General features: G+C 37.5%; 1 protein-coding gene across 1 annotated transcript; it reads right to left on the bottom strand.

Annotated features, from left to right (window-relative positions):
- Positions 1-1260: 1260 nt before the first annotated feature.
- On the bottom strand, positions 1261-7608 carry LOC138311431 (protein draper-like). Its single transcript, XM_069252789.1, has 6 exons — positions 7478-7608; positions 6863-7386; positions 6136-6687; positions 4666-5611; positions 4196-4293; positions 1261-1718 (listed from the first exon to the last, which is right to left on the bottom strand). Exons 1-6 carry the CDS (start codon positions 7606-7608, stop codon positions 1261-1263), a joined length of 2709 nt encoding a protein of 902 aa, XP_069108890.1.
- Between the last annotated feature and the right edge of the window lie 14897 nt (positions 7609-22505).

Raw genomic sequence — 22505 nt, 5'->3', positions numbered from 1 at the left:
GTCCAGATGACCTTTGGAAATGGCCAATCAAGTTGCTGCTGCTTGAATGTGACTTTAAGGGGACGAAATTGTTTTCAAGAAAAAGCTGTCAGAATGATTTTCGTGTACGAAGTCTTTTCGCCCAAACATCACAACAAAGCTAATTGTATATGTATACTGGGGCGAAATGACGTTGTCAAGTGATGCAGCAATGTGTAGAAAATGGATTTTATCTGAAGTACATGTAGTACAAATGTCATCCGAACATGACCCCTTATGGAATGTTGTCAGATCCTCTGAACGGAGTGGTTATAAGGAGTTGTATTTCAATCAGATTGTAACTGCTATGGAATAAAGTAAACCATGGTTATCAAATCAGTGAATACTTTGGACTTATGTGAATCCTGTATCGGTGAAGAATTTACAATCGTTTAATGGTTTTATTTACGACAGGACATGAAGACTTCTGAAACAATTTCATAAATATCATTTTAAATTAAATCGAAAATCATAATTCATCATAAAGTTAAAAAGCAAAACATTGAAATTAAACAAGAGGTTCAACAGGAGTGTCAGGCTATAATTAATAATTGATGCTGAATTGTGGGTATTCTGTACATAATACAATAAAACGTCAAGGAACTGGAGGTCGATCTTGTCCTAAATATGAGTCGAGATTACAATAATCAGCTCGTCCCCATTGGAGACGAGATTACAATAATCAGCTCGTCCCCATTGGAGACGAGATTACAATAATCAGCTCGTCCCCATTGGAGACGAGATTACAATAATCAGCTCGTCCCCATTGGAGACGAGATTGTAATCATCAGCTCGTCCCCATTGGAGACGAGATTGTAATCATCAGCTCGTCCCCATTGGAGACGAGATTGTAATCATCAGCTCGTCCCCATTGGAGACGAGATTAAATAATCAGCTCGTCCCCATTGGAGACGAGATTGTAATCATCAGCTCGTCCCCATTGGAGACGAGATTACAATAATCAGCTCGTCCCCATTGGAGACGAGATTGTAATCATCAGCTCGTCCCCATTGGAGACGAGATTGTAATCATCAGCTCGTCCCCATTGGAGACGAGATTGTAATCATCAGCTCGTCCCCATTGGAGACGAGATTACAATAATCAGCTCGTCCCCATTGGAGACGAGATTGTAATCATCAGCTCGTCCCCATTGGAGACGAGATTACAATAATCAGCTCGTCCCCATTGGAGACGAGATTGTAATCATCAGCTCGTCCCCATTTGGAGACGAGATTGTAATCATCAGCTCGTCCCCATTGGAGACGAGATTGTAATCATCAGCTCGTCCCCATTGGGGATACGATTGTAAACATCAGTTCGACATCCATCATGACTGGACCAAGTAGGGTAAAACGTCATCGAACTGGGGTCGAGGTTCCAATCAAACGCTTGACACGACCTCCAGTGTGATAGAAGGGCCTGGTCCGTTCCTATGTCGTTAATGACGTGACAGGTGTAGAGCCCTGTGTCGTCGGTGTCGACTTCAATGATGGTCAGGGAGGGAGTGGTAATTGATGATCCTTCATAATCCTCATCATTGTTATATATGGTGGTGGTCGTACCATCTTTTTTAATGACTGTCCAGTACACACTCTCGGGAAGAGGGTCACTCGTATATGTACATAGTAATTCGATGCTGTCCCCTTCTCTCGCTGTCAGCTCGTTACGACCATTATCACCATTACTGACGACGGGCGGACCTGGGATATACAACAAACAATGAGTCCCTGGAAGCCTTAGTGACTTTTCACATATCTGCCTTAGTTTATTATATTTACGTCCTATTAGGATCTGAGAATCAGTCACAAATTATATAGTCATGGACCCACCAAAGTGCCCTAAGACCATTTTAGACGTTTTAGAGGTCTAGATAAAAAAACGATAAAGATCATACTCAACATGGTACTATATACGAGAAGGGTGGCACGCTAAAAGACTCGAAATTTCCAACCCGCCTACCTTTAGCGGCTATAAAACCACATTTCTAGCACATCTTCATAAAATTCAAAGTGTCTGTGTTGCCGATATATATATAATATACATGAGCGAGGCAACTGCTGCAATCTCATTGGTCGGCTATAAAAAGTCTCTCTTCGCGGGACGTTGTACATCTATATATAGATTTCGCCGTAACTATTCAAACATATAGAACTGTGGAGATTGCTGGGGAGGCCTCGCTCATGCATTTTATATCGGCCATACAGACACTATGAATTTTAATTAGATGATTTTCAAGAATCTAGAGTAATGTTTGTCATAATGGGGCTTAAATTGTCTTAGTGACGGTACTTTGTATAGATATGTAGGATGATTCTGAAAGGAAAATTATCGCTCTTTCTAACGGTAGTAACTGTATTTTATGAAGATGTGCTAGAAATGTGTTTTATAGCCGCTAAAGGTAGGCGGGTTAGAAATTTTGAGTCTGAGTTTGCCACCCTTCTCGTATATAGTACCATGTAGAGTTTGTTTTTTATCGATTTTTGATCTAGACCTCTAAAACGTCTAAAATGGTCTTAGGGCACTCTGATGGGTTCATGATTATATAATCTGTTACTAATTCTCAGATCCCTGTGATTTTATGGACTATGGTGTGTTTAGGCCAGGGGACATAACTCAGGACCTACCTCACAGACCAAAGTGAGGCGGTGTCAAGGGAATGCAAGGTTTACACTATGTTCCCGGCGGCCACGGCAGCCCCGTTTCTGACCACCGTTGACAAAACGTGGCGACCGCGACACAACTTGAGATAACGCAGAAGGACGTGATAGACAAACGTGAGCGGCCTTGGGTGCCGTGCCAGATTTTTAAACTGTCAAAAAAATTTGCCCCGGCAGTCACGGTACAGATGGTGAACATCACAGGACGTGACAAAACGGGATTGACGTAACAAAACGTAACAGCGCGTACGAGGCCGTAACAAAACTTCCAGACGGTCCGTGGTGGAACGGGCAGCAACCACGTTCCCCGGAATCTCACGGTGATTTCAAGTTTTGTGACGTTCTGTTGCGTTTTTTTCACGTTTTATCACGGTTGATGCAAATTGGCTGCACGTTTTGTACCGTTTTGTCACGGTTTTCACGGCAAGCCAAGGTGGATGATAGCCGTTTCGATGCGTTCTGTCAAGGCACATCGCGGCTTGTAGCGGTTGAAAGCCAGACGTGATACGGCGTGTTGCGTCCTATTACGGTCTTACGTTGCAAGCAATATATGATGGAGTATCATTGGCTGGCCTGGTACATATTTGATATTTCTTGGAATTATTTGTATTAATAAAAACAGAAATAGTCATTATCAAACACATTTTAACCATCAAATTATACCAAAGCTATTATTGCAAAAGGCAGATTAAGTGAGAACAATTACAGAACAAAGATATTTGCGTAGAAACATTTGGCTATATTAAAATTTTGAAATCTTTAGTGACGATGTAATTGCAATTCTCTATCTTGATCATTCAACAATGAGCAACACCATTGTTAACTACTCATAACCAACAGCAGAATCAAAATGGCCCCTACATGCACTTGCACGATAATTTGGTGCATTAATAACAAGATCAGCAAAATGAAGTTGTTTAGGTCCAACAGAAAATAATTCAGATAGAAACATATCTGAAAACATGTCTGGGGTTGTTTTTTCTCAAACCCTCAAACAATGGTAGCTTAGTGTGACGGTTTGACTGTTTAATAGTGGGCTATACAATTTTTTGGTATAAATACGTAATGGCGCCCTAGAACTTCTCACTGTTGATGACGTAATCGAACGCATCCCAAATATATTGATACATTTGAACCGCCATTGATGATGTGTCTGTTTTCCTTCTCCAGGTATGTTTTCATGATTTCTGTGAATTTATTCATTAATAAGCTTGTCCAAGTATTATACACATGTGCATAAGGTGTTTATGCATTAAGTTGAATGTATGATTAAGCATGATAGACCCTGTAAATATTGTTATGAGTGATTTGAAGCGTGGCGGTTTTGCACAGCGTTCATCCATGTGATGCCGTGGATAACTGTATTGTCTAAAGAGGGTTTTTGGCACCATCGCATTAATCTTCCTTGATATTAAGTGTTTCTGAAGTATTTCTTAATTGTTTAAAACTTCGATAGAATAATAATACCGGAAATTATGTCAAATTTGGAAATCCTCTCATTCGTTTTATTCTAAGATTACCCATAATGCTTTTCGAAATACGCGCCATATTGATAGCACATGGTTTTTCCCATGATGCACCGGAAACATGGCTGCGCCCATGAAAGCTAGTTCCGGTTCTGTTTTCATTTATAATAAAGTACCAAGTTGGGTATTATTTTAATACTAGTCATAAGTAAACAGGTCTAGTCCAGTTGTTAACTAATAATTGTACTGTTTTTTTTAGTAAATATGAATTATTTCAGGAATAATGTGAACAAATAACTGATACAAACCAAATTGTAGAATATTTTTATTTTCATTGTTTCATTAACTATATATAATATGGTTCTATTTACACAAATCCAGTTATAAGTATTCAAGGGTTAGCTTTGATATATAGTTAATTATCTGTGGTAATGGCCCAAGTCGCTGAATAGGATTGTTTCCTGAGAACTCAGGCTTTGTGTCTGTAATATTGATGCTTTGGTTTGTGAATAAACGATTGATACATTTGAACCGCCATTGATGATGTGTCTGTTTTTCCTTCTCTAGGTATGTCTATGTCAGATCCTGAGTAACAGACAGGGCCGATATTGGTCACACACCGTCCATTCCTTCTATCACCAATACTCACGATACTGCAGACCTCGGAACAGTTCTCCCCGAAAAAGTTCTCGTCACAAAATAAGTTACCAGAAGCGTCACAGTGACCATGATCTGTTTCCGTACACTTGACGTCACATCCGGCTCCGTAGAATCCGTGGTTACAGACCTCTGTGCCGTTCTCAGTACAGTAACTATTTGGCGTGTGGTTACAAAAGGTTGAACAGTCTGATCCATAATAACGTTCGTCACATATTAGATGTCCAGTCTGATCACAGATACCGTGTTGAGTGTTGTTACACGATATATCACAGTGTGCCCCATAAAATCCTGGTCTACAAACTAAAGTGCCGTTGTTGCTGCATTCCCCGTGCAATGTGTTCTCACAAAATATACCACAATGCTCACCATAGTAACCATTTTCACATACGAGAGTCCCATTTGTATCACATATACCATGTCTGGCACTTCTACAAAAATTGTCACAATTTTCACCATAGTAATCTTGTCTGCATATAAGGGTCCCTTTATCATCACATACTCCGTGCGTTGTATTGTGACAGTGGATGTCACATATTGAACCATAAAAACCTGGATTACATATAAGAGATCCACTTTCATCACATACTCCGTGTATTGTATTGTGACAGTGGATGTCACATCCTGCACCATAAAAACCTAGATTACATACAAGAGATCCACTTTCATCACATACTCCGTGCGTTGTATTGTGACAGTGGATGTCACATATTGAACCATAAAAACCTGGATTACATATAAGAGATCCACTTTCATCACATACTCCGTGCGTTGTATTGTGACAGTGGATGTCACATTCTGCACCATAAAAACCTGATTACATATAAGAGATCCACTTCATCACATACTCCGTGCGTTGTATTGTGACAGTGGATGTCACATTCTGCACCATAAAAACCTGGATTACATATAAGAGATCCACTTTCATCACATACTCCGTGCGTTGTATTGTGACAGTGGATGTCACATTCTGCACCATAAAAAACCTAGATTACATACAAGAGATCCACTTTCATCACATACTCCGTGTATTGTATTGTGACAGTGGATGTCACATCCTGCACCATAAAAACCTAGATTACATACAAGAGATCCACTTTCATCACATACTCCGTGCGTATGTATTGTGACAGTGGATGTCACATGCACCATATAAAAACCTAGATTACATACAAGAGATCCACTTTCATCAAAATCCGTGCGTTGTATTGTGACAGTGGATGTCACATTCTGCACAAGAAAAACCTAGATCCATACTTTCCACTTTCATCACATACTCCGTGTATTGTATTGCGACAGTGGATGTCACATCCTGCACCATAAAAAACCTAGATTACATACAAGAGATCCACTTTCATCACATACTCCGTGTATTGTATTGTGACAGTGGATGTCACATCCTGCACCATAAAAACCTGGATTACATACAAGAGATCCACTTTCATCACATACTCCATGTGTTGTATTGAGACAGTGGATGTTACATCCTGCACCATAAAAACCTGGATTACAAACAAGTGATCCACTTTCATCACAAACTCCATGGGTACTATTGCGGCACAACACGTCGCAAAATTCCCCGTAAAATCCTGGATGACATTTGAGCTTGCCATTGTGATCACATTGTCCGCCGGAAGTAGACTTGCAGAATATGTTACACGACGAGCCATAAAAGTTACGGTCGCACATGAGTGTTCCACTTCCATTACAATAGCCATGCTCTGTATTCTTGCAGAACACATCACACGATGAACCAAAGTAATTCGAATGGCATTGTAAGGTTCCACTTTCATCACAGGCTGAATGCTCTGAAGCCTTGCAGTATTTGTCGCAATGAGCTCCGTAGTAAAATTGACTGCAAACTAGAGTTCCGCTTTCTGTACAATGTCCTGTTTGTGAACCAATACAATAGACAGAACAATTGTTGCCGTAGAAAATATTTCCGACATACCAGAGTTCCACTGCTAGAACATCGTCCATGCTGTGTATCTACACAATGAGTATCGCAACCGAGACCATAGTAATGGACGTCACATCTAAGTTTCCCTGTGACGTCACATGTACCACGTGATACATTAACACAATGAATACCACATGTGTCTCCATAATACGATGGATCGCAGATAACTAGTCCTTCACTAGAACACCTGCCGTGAGATGGCGGTAGGCATTTCCTATTACATTGCCTCCCGTAGTAGTTGACGTCACAGTGGAGTTTCCCCGTGTGGTCACACGTTCCGTGTACTACGGACCTACAGTGGACATTGCATGTAGGGCCATAATATGAAGGATTACAAACAACTGTCCCGTTGGGAAGACAATGCCCATTCCGAGATACAGGACACAGCCGAGAGCAGTTTTGCCCAAAGTGTGGACTAACACAATGTTCCTTTCCTGTTGAATCACAATATCCTCGACTAGAATCAGGAATATAGCAGAAGACATCACATAGTCGGCCGTAATATTTCCTATCACACTGTATGGTACCGTTGTTTAGACAGTGACCGTTATGTTTTACTGGACATGGCTGATCACACCTGGGACCGTAGTAACGCCGGTCACAATGAGGTTGTCCGTTACCATCACAACTGCCATGGCCGGGAGAACATAACAGAACGTATCACACCTCGTTCCGTAGTAATGTGTGTCACACCTCAGCGTCCCATTTCGGTCACACACCTGGTGTCCTGTTGGGACACATTCAACATCACAGGAAACACCGTAGAAGTTGACGTCACAAACAAGAATTCCATTGACGTCACATTTACCATGGGCAGTCGCCAGGCAGTGTATCGCACACTCAGATCCATAGTAACCAATATTGCATACCATATCAGAACCATTGCACCGCGCATGATTTGGACATGCCTTTTCACAACACTGTCCGTAGTAACTATTTGTACAAACCAGCATACCTTGTTCAGTGCGTGTAAAATGAGAAGAAACTGGTGAATGGCATCGAGATTCACAATCACTTCCATAGAAGTAATCTTTGCAGACTAGTTTTCCTGAATTTGAACATTTCTTATTGTTACTGGGAACACAGTTGACGCCACATGTCGAACCATAATAATGTCTGTGACATCGAATATTACCGTTACCATCACACGACCCATGGCGCGGTGCTATACAGTGCTTTGTGCACTGCGGTCCGTAATAATGAGGCAAGCATATAGTGTGTCCGTGTTCATCACATTTGCTATGAGTCGTTATTATGCAATAAATGTTACACTGTGATCCGTAACAGTTCGGAACACATCGCAATATTCCATGGTCATCACAGTTCCCATGCGCGGTTGAGGTGCAGTGAACATCACATCTTGATCCGTAATAGTTCGGCAGACATCGGAGGTTTCCGTGCTCATCACAGTGTCCATTTGCAGTTGAGTTGCAGTTAATATCACAATTGGCACCGTAATAGTTCGGCAGACATCGGAGGTTTCCGTGTTCATCACAGTAGTTGTGGCCATTAGAGACACAATGAACATTACACTGCAGCCCAAAGTAGTCCGTGTTACAGATACGATATCCGGTACTGTTGCATGTCCCGTGTAATGTAGGTTGACACATTCTGTCACACTTTTGTCCGTAATAGTTCGGCAAACATCGGATGTTTCCGTGATCATCACAACGTTTGTGTCCGCTAGGCTGGCAGTGTATATCACATTGTGTTCCATAGTAGTTACCTCTACACACCAGATGTCCGGTACTGTTACATGTCCCGTGAGGCGTTGACCGACACAATTTGTCACACTTTTGTCCGTAATAGTCCTGCAAACATCGGGTGTTTCCGTGATCATCACAACGTTTGTGTCCGCTAGGCTGGCAGTGTTTATCACACCGATCTCCATAGTAGTTATTTTCTACACACCAGATGTCCGGTACTGTTACATGTCCCGTGAGGCGTTGAACGACACAATTTGTCACACTTTTGTCCGTAATAGTTCGGCAAACATCGGATGTTTCCGTGATCATCACATCGTTTGTGTCCACTAGGCTGGCAGTGTTTATCACACCGATCTCCATAGTAGTTACTTCTACACACCAGATGTCCGGTAGTGTTACATGTCCCATGTGCTGTAGGTTGACACATTTTGTCACAGTGAGGTCCAAACCAGTTTCGGTCACACACCAACTGACCTCTCGGACTACACACGCGGTGGTTGCTCGGCTGTGGACTGCACTGAACCTGGTACACCTTGTAAGTTAATCCTAATCTTAAAAAAGAAGAAACAGATCCCATGGTATCGTTATGAAATTGAAAATAAAGATAACAAATAAACAAAAACAAGTAGATAACATGGTTTGCAATAAAACGTCAAGTCATCGTTTGATAGTTGACATTAGAGTACATGATTAACCAACACAGAACACAGGTAACAACGTTGATAAACTTTTTCATTTCTCAAAATTGAATAAACATTTACTGAAACAAATACATGGTGTAAATCATTGTCTTGAGTTTCTTGTTGTAATACTCACGATGCATGATTCGAATAAGATATCTTTTGACGAATCTTAGCTCCATTTTCACTCGCGTCTGGATGACTTAAATATGGAAACACATCAAATATGCCAATCGTTCGTGTTTTCTGTGTATCTTCAAACGCTTTTATTGAAAACCCTGAAAACATCTGAAACCAAATATTAAAGAGCAGTGTTTGAGATGCTGAAAATTGGATCATGAGAAGTAATTTTCAAATGTTTCTTTAACGTCTCAAAAATTATTATATAGAAAAGATCATTCGTCACATATATATTAATAAATAAGCGACTGTATCCATCAAATCTGAAAAAGAACCAAGTGGACACGAGGAAATGTCGATAACTATTGAATGACCTATGCAAATAAATACTAAGCTAAACACTGAAACAAATCAAATGTATTCTGATAACAAACAGGTTCTTACATATGATACGTACATTCCATTGTGACACTTGGAAAATGACTGGGTTTGACATATTTCCTATCGTAGAGGAAAAATGAATACTGTGTTGTCCGTGGATAAGGGTACTTGTATGTGTGTGCTCACAACCTGATGTATGGCTCGCCCTAACATCCGGAAAACAAATCATAGTCAAAGTAATATATGACAAATTTTAATCATCACTGACTATATTAGCAACATGTCTTCACTAATTGAAAACGATAAGAATTTTATCTGAAACATCTTAAAAATACAGTAACATTAACAGAGATATTGTGTTTAACTAACAGTTTTCTAACTCATACCTATAGCAGACTTGTAGTACAGCGTCACACGGCTTAGGACATCTTCGGTTGACTTTATGCGCGTCATTGCAGCAGCGGGCATGGTTGTGTATGTACACCTGGCTATTTTGGTTATATAGGGATGTTAGATTCACAGACAGGATTGTTGCAGCTTGAATCTACAATTCGATATATATCATATAATACTTTCTTACCAAAACCGGTAGTTAAATTATTTAATGACGTTAATGCAGACAGACATTATGTAATTCCTCTGATTAGAGAAATCAAACCAATATAGTATATATACAATCATTGACGCGTGTTCCTTTTAGAGATCATCGTAGACACCAGATCGTCAGCATTCACCATGATCATAATGTAGAAAAAACAGGGAAAATACACATATGATTCCTGTCGAGCGCCCTGACCAGGAATCGAACCTGGGTCTACGATATGAAAAACCACGACTCTATCGACTGAGCCACAGAAGCTTGCTTCATCAGCAGAGTGACAGAGGCCGTATCTTACACTATATAAAAAACACACCGACCCACTCCTTTTACACTAAAACCCACATTTTCGCGATCCTAGTAGATAACCTTTGTACTTCTAAAAATGAACTGACATTGTCTTAAGTCTAACAAATAATCAAGTGTTTCGCAATCAGAGACGTCTTAAACGTTTACTAAAAGTTTTAAATAGTGACGAACACTGTATAAGAAAATGTTTTATTGTATGACTGCTTCTTACATAATTGTGTGTACGATTAATTTTCGTGTACCGTAGAAAATCACAAAAATAATTCGCCACGAAGTTGTTTTAAACACGGATAAAATAGAATCAGTAGAGACTAGAGCGCTATATCAAAGCGTTGTGAAATAAATTGGTTTACGGTTTATTAACGAGACAAATTCCGAAAATATTAACCATTGAACCGATTGGTAGTCAATGATCGACCTAGTCCCGTCCATAAACGAGTCAATGATCGACCTAGTCCCGTCCATAAACGAGTCAATGATCGACCCAGTCCCGTACATAAACGAGTCAATAATCGACCTAGTCCCGTCCATAAACGAGTCAATGATCGACCCAGTCCCGTACATAAACGAGTCAATGATCGATCCAGTCCCGTCCATAAACGAGTCAATAATCGACCTAGTCCCGTCCATAAACGAGTCAATAATCGACCTAGTCCCGTCCATAAACGAGTCAATGATCGACCCAGTCCCGTACATAAACGAGTCAATAATCGACCTAGTCCCGTCCATAAACGAGTCAATGATCGACTCAGTCCCGTACATAAACGAGTCAATGATCGACCCAGTCCCGTCCATAAACGACCTTAGCTATTACTGGGATGTTATACATGTTCAAATAGTTATATTTACTTGTCACTTCTACTATATAAACTAACCAAAGCAAAGTGAAAAAGTGACGGTATAACTGACACCCAAAACGTGACCATTGTGACGTCACTACTATTGACGTGGTGACGTCAACTGATCACCGTCAAAATGGCTGCTCTATCTTGTGGATGAAATCGTGGTTAATACACGGTTTTCCTGGTCTAGCTTAAACAATATTAATGCTGAGACCATACAATGTGTTGATAATGTAAATATAAGCATAAAACTATCTTCCTATGGCATCTTTGGTCTAGTGCGCATTATGAAGATTGTCTGCAAAGCTCTGGCATCTATATAGACCATAGATGCCATAGGAAGATAGTTTAATGCTTAATTAACCAACACTTTGAAATTGCGAAATTTAAGCAATAAACTATTACCAGATTGGACATGCAGTTGACATGAAGCCCATCCGTCAGAAATATAAATATTCAAGGCTCCCTAACGACCGCAATCTATTCATCTTCCTTCCGGATGGGCTTCATATCAACTGTATGTCCAATCTGGTAACAATTTATTACTTATATTTTCATTACGATCATAAAAAAAAACGATACGCGCATATCTTTTGAATCTCCCGCTTGCGCTGGTTTAAAATAGATTAAACGGGAAACTGAAAGTAGAATGGAATGACATAATGATACCATGCATACTGCTAAAGTAAGACACACACAGGATTGTCTCTCTTCGGCGACTTCATCCGGAGTTTCAAATACTGTAAACGTACTTAACTTAGTGTTTTACATAATAAGGTAGTGTTAGAGGCTTAAGATAAACCAGCAGCTGTAAATACAACATCAATCTTATACCTACAAACAAGTAAACATTCATTATATATGTAAGCTATTTCATATGTTTTTATGTCATTATATTGCCTTTTCTTTAAATGTCCATGATCCTGAAAAACAGCCATAGTAGAAATATAACAAACATATAATATATACAGCAATTATTTGTATCTAGGAACAGTCAATTATCAAAATGTGTTTTATTCTTAATAAACTACAGCCACAATGGAATCAGTATTCTGAAAATGTGTATGATACACGTAATTGTAAAGCTAAATAAATGTAGAGCAAAGCAAATACGTTATGAAATAAAACATGGTCTGGTCCTTTCCAGAATAAAGATTGGAGTGGAAGTCCCGATGTTAAACGTAAGTTATTATCGAATGGTGATGAAATCAAAGGATAGACAATATCAGAAGGTCTTTTTTCATTTGATACTCACCGATGAGACCATCAGAACAACGATGATGGCGGCTAACGTCTTCATCTCCGCAAGTTGTGTTGATATACAAATTAACCATACAGATAGATACTATCAGACAGCTCGTCAATACAGACCCTGCTGATTGGAGACAGGGGTGATGGCTCTGATTTAATTGATAATAATTTTTATCATGTATTAAATGTCCAATCTACAGTACATACGACGACCGTTTTACCGACATTCACCTTTTTACATACATTATCAGCTATGGATATATCGTTGTTATCGTTACCGGTGATATCCAGGGTACAATCAGCCACAGTATCTACGTATTACCGACACAGGTGTCAACACAGTTTAGTAGATACGATTAGTATATCATTTTAAAATAATATATTTTTTTTATTTTTTTTTATTTACAAATCTCTAAACACATCTCAGAATATTACCGTGCATAGATGAATACTAGTCCGCTAAACCTGCCTATACTATTTAGACTTTTGTTTGATTTTTTGCCTAATATATAGGCAATAAATATTAAAAAAAAATAACAAAAAGCCTAATAATATAGGCAGATTTACCGGACTAAGATAAATACGTGCTGGTATGTGTAAGTGGTTTTTCATACTATACATAAAATTGTGTGACTTGTAATTTTCATTAAAAATATGGACGTTGTAATGTTTGCGTCATTTTTTTATCTATCAACATTATAAATGAATACAAAACCTCTGAGTTCACTTTGCCGCCCATACCGTACATAGCTATGGATATGTATGGATACCTTCCCCTGACTGTGTTATGTACGACATAGGGTTCAGTTAATATGTATACTATACAGTAAAGTAGATACCTCTAACTAATACTAGTCTGCTCTTTCTTGAAAAGAGACCCAATGAACCTTAAACAATGCGGTGTGTAAGAACATCTATCTCTTTGGGAATGTGTCTAATTATTGTTTATAGTTTTAGCATTATAAATACAGTGTATTTTGTCTAATCCGGATCCCTGTATATCCCGGGTTAAAAATAGGATGGAATTGAGAAAAGGCCTGGGATTCCATACCATAGTATATATACCGCTGCTTATTATTGAGAGTTTAGAGTATGCTGTTCCCGCTGACATCCGGGTTAGATAAGTTCCACTGTATCTACACGTGTAAAATGTCCTTGACGTTAGGGGTCTTAGTCTATAGGCTGTATCTATTGATAGCTATACATTAATACGTAATATTTCAATTTTTCACTAAAGTTGGACTCAATGAAACTACTTAAAAAATCCAGTTTCATTTGCTCATGAACTTGGGTATCCTAACATCGGTTTTCGCACAATAAAATATTGTATCTAGACCTGCTTTTGCCTAAGAAGCTTCCTACTAAGCCTAGGCATAGATCTAAACAGCGATGGCTTAAAAATGCAAATATTACGGACATATTTCTACAATTTTAAAAAAAAATTTATAAACTCTCGTTTTACTGACTCCGTGACTCTTGTGTATCGTTCGAGTCAGCAACATTGCCTACCGAAGCAAAATAAAATGTGTCATGTCCCTGTGTGACGCGTGTCGAAACTACTTTTGAACGTCTCAGTTATAAACAAATCATGAAGCCTAAACGGCAATAAGAAATACTATATAAAAGTCAAAGAGTGTTGATTTACCTTTAATCAGTTGTTTAACTTGTATCAAGGCTAAAGGCTACATAACCCACTAGAACCTTTCCGTTCCCATCACGTTACGTAGCCTACGGTGACTCTCCATTTTGAATCGAAGCTGGAGACAACCTATCACACAGACTAGACATTATCCTTCCTCATCTTCGGCGGACGATTTTTGCAATCACTTCTATTGTAAATGTTTTATGTTTCATCTGGATTACATTGATATTAAAGTTTTTAGATGTATGACAAATTGTAATATTTGCGCTATTTAGTTTTAATTAATTGTATTCTAATGGCGCACTATTATTCTTACGTCTCTCGTTGTAGACTTGCACAAGCCCAGAAACTCGCATTTTTTAAAAACAAAAATCAACAAAAATCTAATACGATTGGATTGAAATATAAGTATTGAATCTTGCTTTGGTCGATTTCGTGGGGTGATGAATTGAGTTGCTCTTGAAACAAATTCAATTTAGTAATAACAAACACACAGAGGTCATAGTCTATAGGCTGTAGGTGTAAGACTTCCGATGATTGTTTTACATGGGAAGCTATTCACTTATACTTACACACTTACAACGGGGTCGGCGTTATAGGGAACAACCAATGAAAAAATACCTTGGAAATGGTCCCTGTGTATACAAGATTGAGCCCAGGATAAAATTATCACCCGGCCACTGATTGGCTGGCTTCAAAAGTAAAATTGTTTTCCGACAAGGAAATATTCATAGATAACAATGATATAAAAACCAAGGGTGAAATTTAGGATCAAAATATCAATTTTGATAATGAATAGGTGTAAACATTAGAATCGCAGGATCGTTTAGTTCACAATGCACTTTATTTCAAAATGGCTACTCTGGTTGGATTTTGAGCTGAAGGACCCAATTTTTTTCTAGCTAGTGTCTTATGAGAACCCAGACTTTAATAGTAGAACACAGTAGCAAGATAATATTTAGTTGCTAAAATAATACATTACAAAACTCTAAGAAACGTTAACACTGTGGTATATGTAAAATTACTAAGTTGGTTGTTCCCTTATAACGTACTATGTGTGTAATGTGTGTAACGAGCTATGCTTATAACGAATTACCTGGATTGGACCTTATATAGATTCGTTGTAAATGTGTTTTGTATATAAGTTATGTTTAATTTTTTCTAAATCTATTTAATCAGAAATATAACAATAAATATCATTTCAGTATCATTTATCGATCTCCCTTATAATGCTTTGTATATTTTGACTTGATTACGTTTAAAACGTTCTCAAAACTTCACAATAATCATTCGTTTTCACTCGATGTCTTCATGAATTTTAATATAACTCCACGCCACGTCCAGGTCGATGTCTTCTGATATACAATCATTTAAAAAAAAATTTGTGTGGTTGTTATGTGGTCTTTATCATCTCGTTTCCAATCTTTCCATCGTTAAATGTTAGTCCCACTATCTCGTCAATTACAGATACCTTAATTTCCTTTCCAGTATGCTGAGTTAGAGATCTGAAAAAACAAAGCATAGTTTAAAACATTTAATTTCATCTCAACAAATTTTATTCCAAATAATATACAAATGGATTGGGCAACAGGCAAAGCCTATATTAGCAATCCCCAAAACATTTTATTATTAAAAGTGTTTGGTTTAGAAATTAGAAAACGGTGATATATGTTTCTCTTTAATATTGAATGATAGTACAATGAAGAAAACAATGTACCCTCGATAATCTGCCCACTGGTGCTCAGGACCGATGTATTATTTCAGTTAGGCAATAGTCAAAGCCGCCCCGCATATGTCTGACCAATGAGTTTTGTTTTGTTATTATCGTGGGTCCACAGTTTCCTTAATAACTTTAATGTGTTAACTTATGCAATACATATTATGTGATATTAAAAACAACATGGCGATGGTGCGTTTTGCTGTCACTATGTGTAAGAGTCAATGAGAGGACTGAACGGTCCTATATAAGCTTTATATTTCACAACCATGTAAAGGTCTAAGACTCAAGCAATCAGCGCTATCAGCACTATAAGTACTTAGATAATATTTCAGTAGGGACAATAATGAGTTACCTGGAATCTGATTTGTGTTTTGTGTGTATGGTAGATAACCAGTCCGATCACCAGACACAGTAACACTGTCAGTCCTACACCTACGGCTGGTAGTACATACAGAGCGGAAATACCGTGTGTGGTCTGACATGTGGCTCCATCTCCACAACTTCAGTAAAATATAAATAATATGGATGAAATCAAATACGTATTTTAAATCAATGAAAAGGAGTTTGAGGGTTTTGTTAAGGCTGATTGTGCATGAAAGAAGACATTATCTGTCGACGAGAAACGCTCTGAATCACGGAATGATACAGAAACATATTAATAGACCCTTGGAGCACAGATAACTATGGGCATATCAGATTTACATGAAACGCGTTTTACAAATGCCAATAAAAGTGAAAATAAGGGTACTTATAACATTTCACTAGTATAACCATTAAAATGAAAACGAAATAAAAAGTGCCTACTGTTTTAACGAGGATAAATAATCATATTAGTTGTTTTTGTAGGTAACAGCGCATTATTTATAGCGAAATTTATAAGAGAAAATTTAAGATATACATATTTCAATAATAAAAAAGATGTTTGTGTAGATAATAGATAGAAATGTATAAATGTATTTAGTTATACGTACAAACACTTAGGACGGCCAGATATATCCAGGTAGCACTGTCCACCTACACATGATGTGTCTAGACGCCTGATCTGGACGGAGGTACATGGCGGGACACACATGGCTAGACCATGATGTTGATCATTGATACAAATTCGTCCTAACTTAATGCATTCGCTTTCGACAAGTGAGCACATATCTTTGAATTGTTGTACGACTGTAAATGTAAAAGGAAGGTGAACATATATCTTTCGGACATTTGATGTTGATGACAGTTGATGTATTATGTAAAGCATGTTAACAAATGTAATAACTTTACAACTGAAGACATACTATGCTTCGATCAAGAATAGGAGATATATAACCTAAAATAAGGTTAATAGACTGATGGATAACAGACAACGAGTTCCGATTGAACCATCTGTGAAATCTAAGTTGACAATGACGGTATGCAGAAAAACATAATTATATCGGATTGTTTTCTGTTGTGTGTAATATAAGGAATAGTTTTTATTTGTGATGAGGTTATGAGGGGATCATGATAATTGTCCCATGTAAATGTTATGTAGTATGGCTTCAAAAGTTATTCCTTGGTTAATTAACTAGTGCTATATAATGCGATACGATGATGTGTAACATTAAGCCTGACTTTCAAGAATTGTAATAATATTATACTGCCCTTACCTATTTTGAGTTGTCTCCCCTGGATGTCCCTAGTAGATTCGACATCTATCACACCAAACTCCTTCGGTAGATAGGTGTGCTCCCACGTAACAGAACCAATGGCCAGTAGTACATCATGGACGGCGGAACTATTCCCTCTTAGTAATAGACTGATGGAATAGTCACATAAAATACTCCCCTTTCTGTAAATCAACATTTTTAATTCAATTACTGCATGGTTGAAAACAAACTAAAACATATCAATACAAAGAGGGAATTATATCAATTGTTTTGTAAAATTAAACATGTTTGGAAAAAACAAGTTCAATATTAACCTTAAGTATATTATAAAATTACATTTAACATTAACAAATAACTAGTATTAATGGCAACAGACAAAACTCCTATTTTGCTTCGATATAAAAACTCTGGAATCCCGAGCAGAGGTGACTTGACAACCATCCGACGTCTTATTTTAATTATATCGACACCATACCCTGTGACGTCACAAAAGTAATATTACCCTTTTGTCAATACAGCTTAATTAATAAAATTACTTTTGTTACAACAATACAACCTCAATCCCCGTATCCTCACTGACTGAAATCCTGTCGTGGAGTTGTACAGGGTCACAAGCTACAAATTGAAAAAAAACCAGTAGTTGTTTTAGTTTGTATAATTTAGTAAAAATAACAGTAGTTGTTTTAGTTTGTATAATTTAGTAAAAAACATTCATTAGTGTTAGTAATACAGTATTAAGAAATTTCTAGAATAAAATTGTTTGATTTCTCAAGATACTCACTGTACCTAAGGTGGATTCAAACAACCGATCACCATTAATAATAGTGTAGCAAAATTTCAAGTCGAAAATAATTTTAAAAAATATTTACAAAAGATATTGATTTATGTTCGAGGAAGTTGTCAATGAAAACGGTTACAGATGTTCTTGAAAGTTAATTCTATGATAAAGTACAGAATTCCATATCAAATATTATTGCAAATATGTCAGACTTGTTTATTGAAATGCATAGGAAATTTTGATCTCATTTTGTGAAGGGAAATATTACATTTATTTAAGATAAATAATCTGGTTGACCGTTACATAATTTATTTGTAACTACATTTGTATTGCTGATTTTTTTCTCATGTCAAATAAATTTTAAATTATTGTTTATGTTTGATCGATATGTAGAAAAAGAGCATTTGAAAAACATATCATTTCCGTCGAGTGCTCGACCTGGAATCGAACGCGGGTCTCCGGTATAAACAAAAATACGACTCTACGACTGAGCCAATAAAGCATGTTCCTTCAGACAGAGCCAATTAAACGTGTTCCTTCAGTTGACTGACAGAGACCGTATTTAGCACTATGTACAATAACCACAAACTCACCAGATTGTTGAGGTGTGTGACAACAGATTGGTACACAGATGAGGCAGGGTCGTCCAGTCCTGGTGTATAGTCTGCTGTCACTGTCACCGTCAGATCTATTGTGACGGGTACCTCCTCTGTGGGATACAATATAGGTAAGGCAGTATGGTGAAAAACGAATATTTCATCTATTTTATGTGTCCTTACACAGATAAGATATATAGAGGTTAATTTGACAGAAATGAGTATTATCTGACATTCAACTGAAAGGACCTGAAACTGACATCAATTTCAAATAAAGAAAACTTCAGGTCAATTCTAGGTCAAATTGACGTGAAAAAAAATCTTCATGTGAATTCAGGTCAAGAATTTCTTCCGAACGTCAAGTAAATTTCGGTTCCTGGCCTAAATTGACTTTATCTTTGTAGGTAAATTTAACGTGAAAACTATTTTATCACAATAATCCGCCTGATATCCAGTGAAGTCGCCCGTGCAATATTTTTGCATATGTCACTAGGGAAATATGACCTGGAGAGATTTTAATTGGCTGGAAAATTGGACATTGTGATGTCATTCAGAAACAATAAATCGACGTCAGGAAAAACGACGAGACATCATGATTACCAGGACGGCGGGACAAAATGGCGGTCTCTGCTGGATTTTCGGAATACATTTTGACGTGAAATTCTTTGTTATGTAGGTATGTTTAGATATGTGATAAAAAGTATCTTAAATTTGTGTTCATTTCATATGAGATTTTACGAAACTCATCCTGAGGTTTTAATTTTTGCTCGCCAAGGTTTCATAAAATTTCATATGAAATTTTACTTGTTTTCATACTATATCCGACTTTCTGATTGGCAGATCATTTTCTTAATATACTATGAAGAAAAAAACCGAGAATGGCGTGAAAACCCGACGTTATCATGACGTCACAATTAAGACGTCGACGTTGCGTATTGATTTATAAAAAATAATGCATTAGAAAATCAATGAAATCGTACGTTTAAACGTATTTCATATTATCAAATAGTCTGAAAAATTAATTATAAGAATCGATATAACTATTTTTTAACTTCATCCGGTTATGAAATAAATTTTGTTTGCAAACAAAATTTCTTTCATAACCCGATGAAGTTAAAACAATAGTGACATAAATGCTTGAATATATCTGATATTTATCTGCATTTACCGGCAGATATTTTGCCTGTGTACCATACTTTATGTTTTAATATGTGTATGTTTGTGTATGTTCGTTCTGATGATTCTTGAAAGTGAAACCAGTAACTAGCCGAAGGGGATAAGAACAGATTATACTAATTGTACTTACCAATTGGTATTCCACGGTATCCACCAATGGCTGAGTCTAAGAGGTTATCACGTGACCGACAATAACCCATACATTTAGCTAGCATCTCCTTATTGTCCTTCGATGTTTGTATATTCTTCTGTCTTTTTCGATGTAATCTGATCATCGTTGTCGTCCTCATTTTGATTTTGTCTGTCGTAGTCGTGTATTCTCTAGTCGGCCGACTGGTCGACGACGAAACAATTCTAGTCCGCATGTCTGTAGTCGGCGACACCGTGCTATATTTGAAAATAATCGAATACACAACTGTAGAACGCCATGTCGATGATGGCGACGACGAAAATGTTGCTAATGTGTACGACGAAGGCGATGTGGATGGCGTCCAAAATTTCGTTGATGGTGTCGTTGATGACGTCGTCGATCGTAACGACGTTGATGGTATCGATGATGAAGTTGTACTGACAGAGGTGCGACGATTCGGCGTTGTTGTTGACGATGACGGAAACTTAGATGAAACCTTGGCTAAGTATTGAGGAGTGACGGTGGTCGGCCGTGTGATGTAGGTGGTTTGAGACGTTGTTACTCTCTGTGTCGGGACTGTAGATGTGGAATATGCTCGGGTCAGTTTTATATCCTCCTCTGTAAGCTTCCTCCTGTATATACTACAGTCACATGACGATAGGTCTTTCTCTAAAAATAGAAAAGTTAATTTGAAAATGTAAATCAGTCGCCTGTTGGTTGTCCTAAAATATATCTTCAAATATATAATTTGTATCAAATCCATTGTCTATGAACAGGCCTTGCTGTTTACCGCAATTGGTAAAGGTATGTATGTATCACGATAGTGGGAATGTACGCTATGAAAGTTCTGCACATTAGTCATGCATTTTGTACCACCCCAATTTGCGTATCTAACATGAATGATGAAATAATCATGAAGAATTCGAAGTAATAGTTACTTAGTTGATGAAATAGGACACACATTACGACCTTAGAAATACTTGTCTCGATTTTCAATAAATAATTTTTTACCCATATATATATTCACTCGTATCAACACAATAGATATATATAGCGACTTACCGTTACTGCTAATTCCAACTATCTGTTCAAACATTATTATCATGGAACACATAGACAGAAAACAACTACAAAAATCTGCAACAGCAAATAACCAACACAAATGTAAATGTTCGGATGATATAATTTTATAAAGTCATACATTGTATTGCGATTAACTGATTATATGTGATACTGTATCCACGGGAAAGATCGATCAATGTTTCATTTGACTTAATAAGAAGAATCAATTATCAAAATGGTCAAAATTTACCAATGAGAAAGAATAATTATGAAAATTAGTTAAATCTCATCATAAGAACAATCAACGATTAAAATGGTTTTTGAATGAACTTATTCGATATATTACTCACGTTTCATTGCATATATCATTAATTGTTGATTTGGCCTTCATTAAAAGTAGGAATTGAATAGGAAAAACATCATGGCGCCTTATCCAGTGTCTCTCGTGTTCGCTCTTTTCTCTTCATACGATATATAACTAATGGCAACCACACCTATTGTGTCGCCTATCCTTTACTCTCCATACGTTAGACGTATGGGTCAAATCCAGAGTTCACCCAGGACATTGTGACATTGCTATTGACTAAGCAATAAAACACATTGATATTTATTTACCCACCAATCAAATATTAAGTCTTAATCCAACATCTTTATTGGTGTGTCTTCAACAGCTGCGTTTATTGATAAACAATCACAAGACACACTTTCCTCTTTCTGCCATTTACTATAATCCTTTTCGATTTGTTTTACTTCCCTAGCCTCTTCAGTTTATTAAATAGTAATATTTTCATTTCTCCATTTACCTAATATGTGGTTTGATCTTTATTTCGGTTTAATATTATACCTCCTTTCTATATAAAAATAATCATAAATCGTAATACAATGACTGCCTGATATCACAGTGATGGTACAGCCTCCCTCAACTCAAACATGGGACCAATGTATGCGAGTTATTAAGATGTTCCAACACCAGAAGCCCTTCACCGCTGGTAGCGAGTTAGAATGTGGAGGAGGTGCCAAGTACTGGCCGTATGACGGTGGTTTTATCCGAGTACTCCGTGGTAACTCTACCATCTAAACTTGACACGTCCTTACATGACCCTTGCTGTTATGCAAGCTAAA

Source organism: Argopecten irradians, unplaced genomic scaffold (assembly GCF_041381155.1).
Source record: "Argopecten irradians isolate NY unplaced genomic scaffold, Ai_NY scaffold_0022, whole genome shotgun sequence".
Taxonomy (NCBI): domain Eukaryota; kingdom Metazoa; phylum Mollusca; class Bivalvia; order Pectinida; family Pectinidae; genus Argopecten; species Argopecten irradians.
This window is presented reverse-complemented; position numbering and strand designations above follow the sequence as displayed.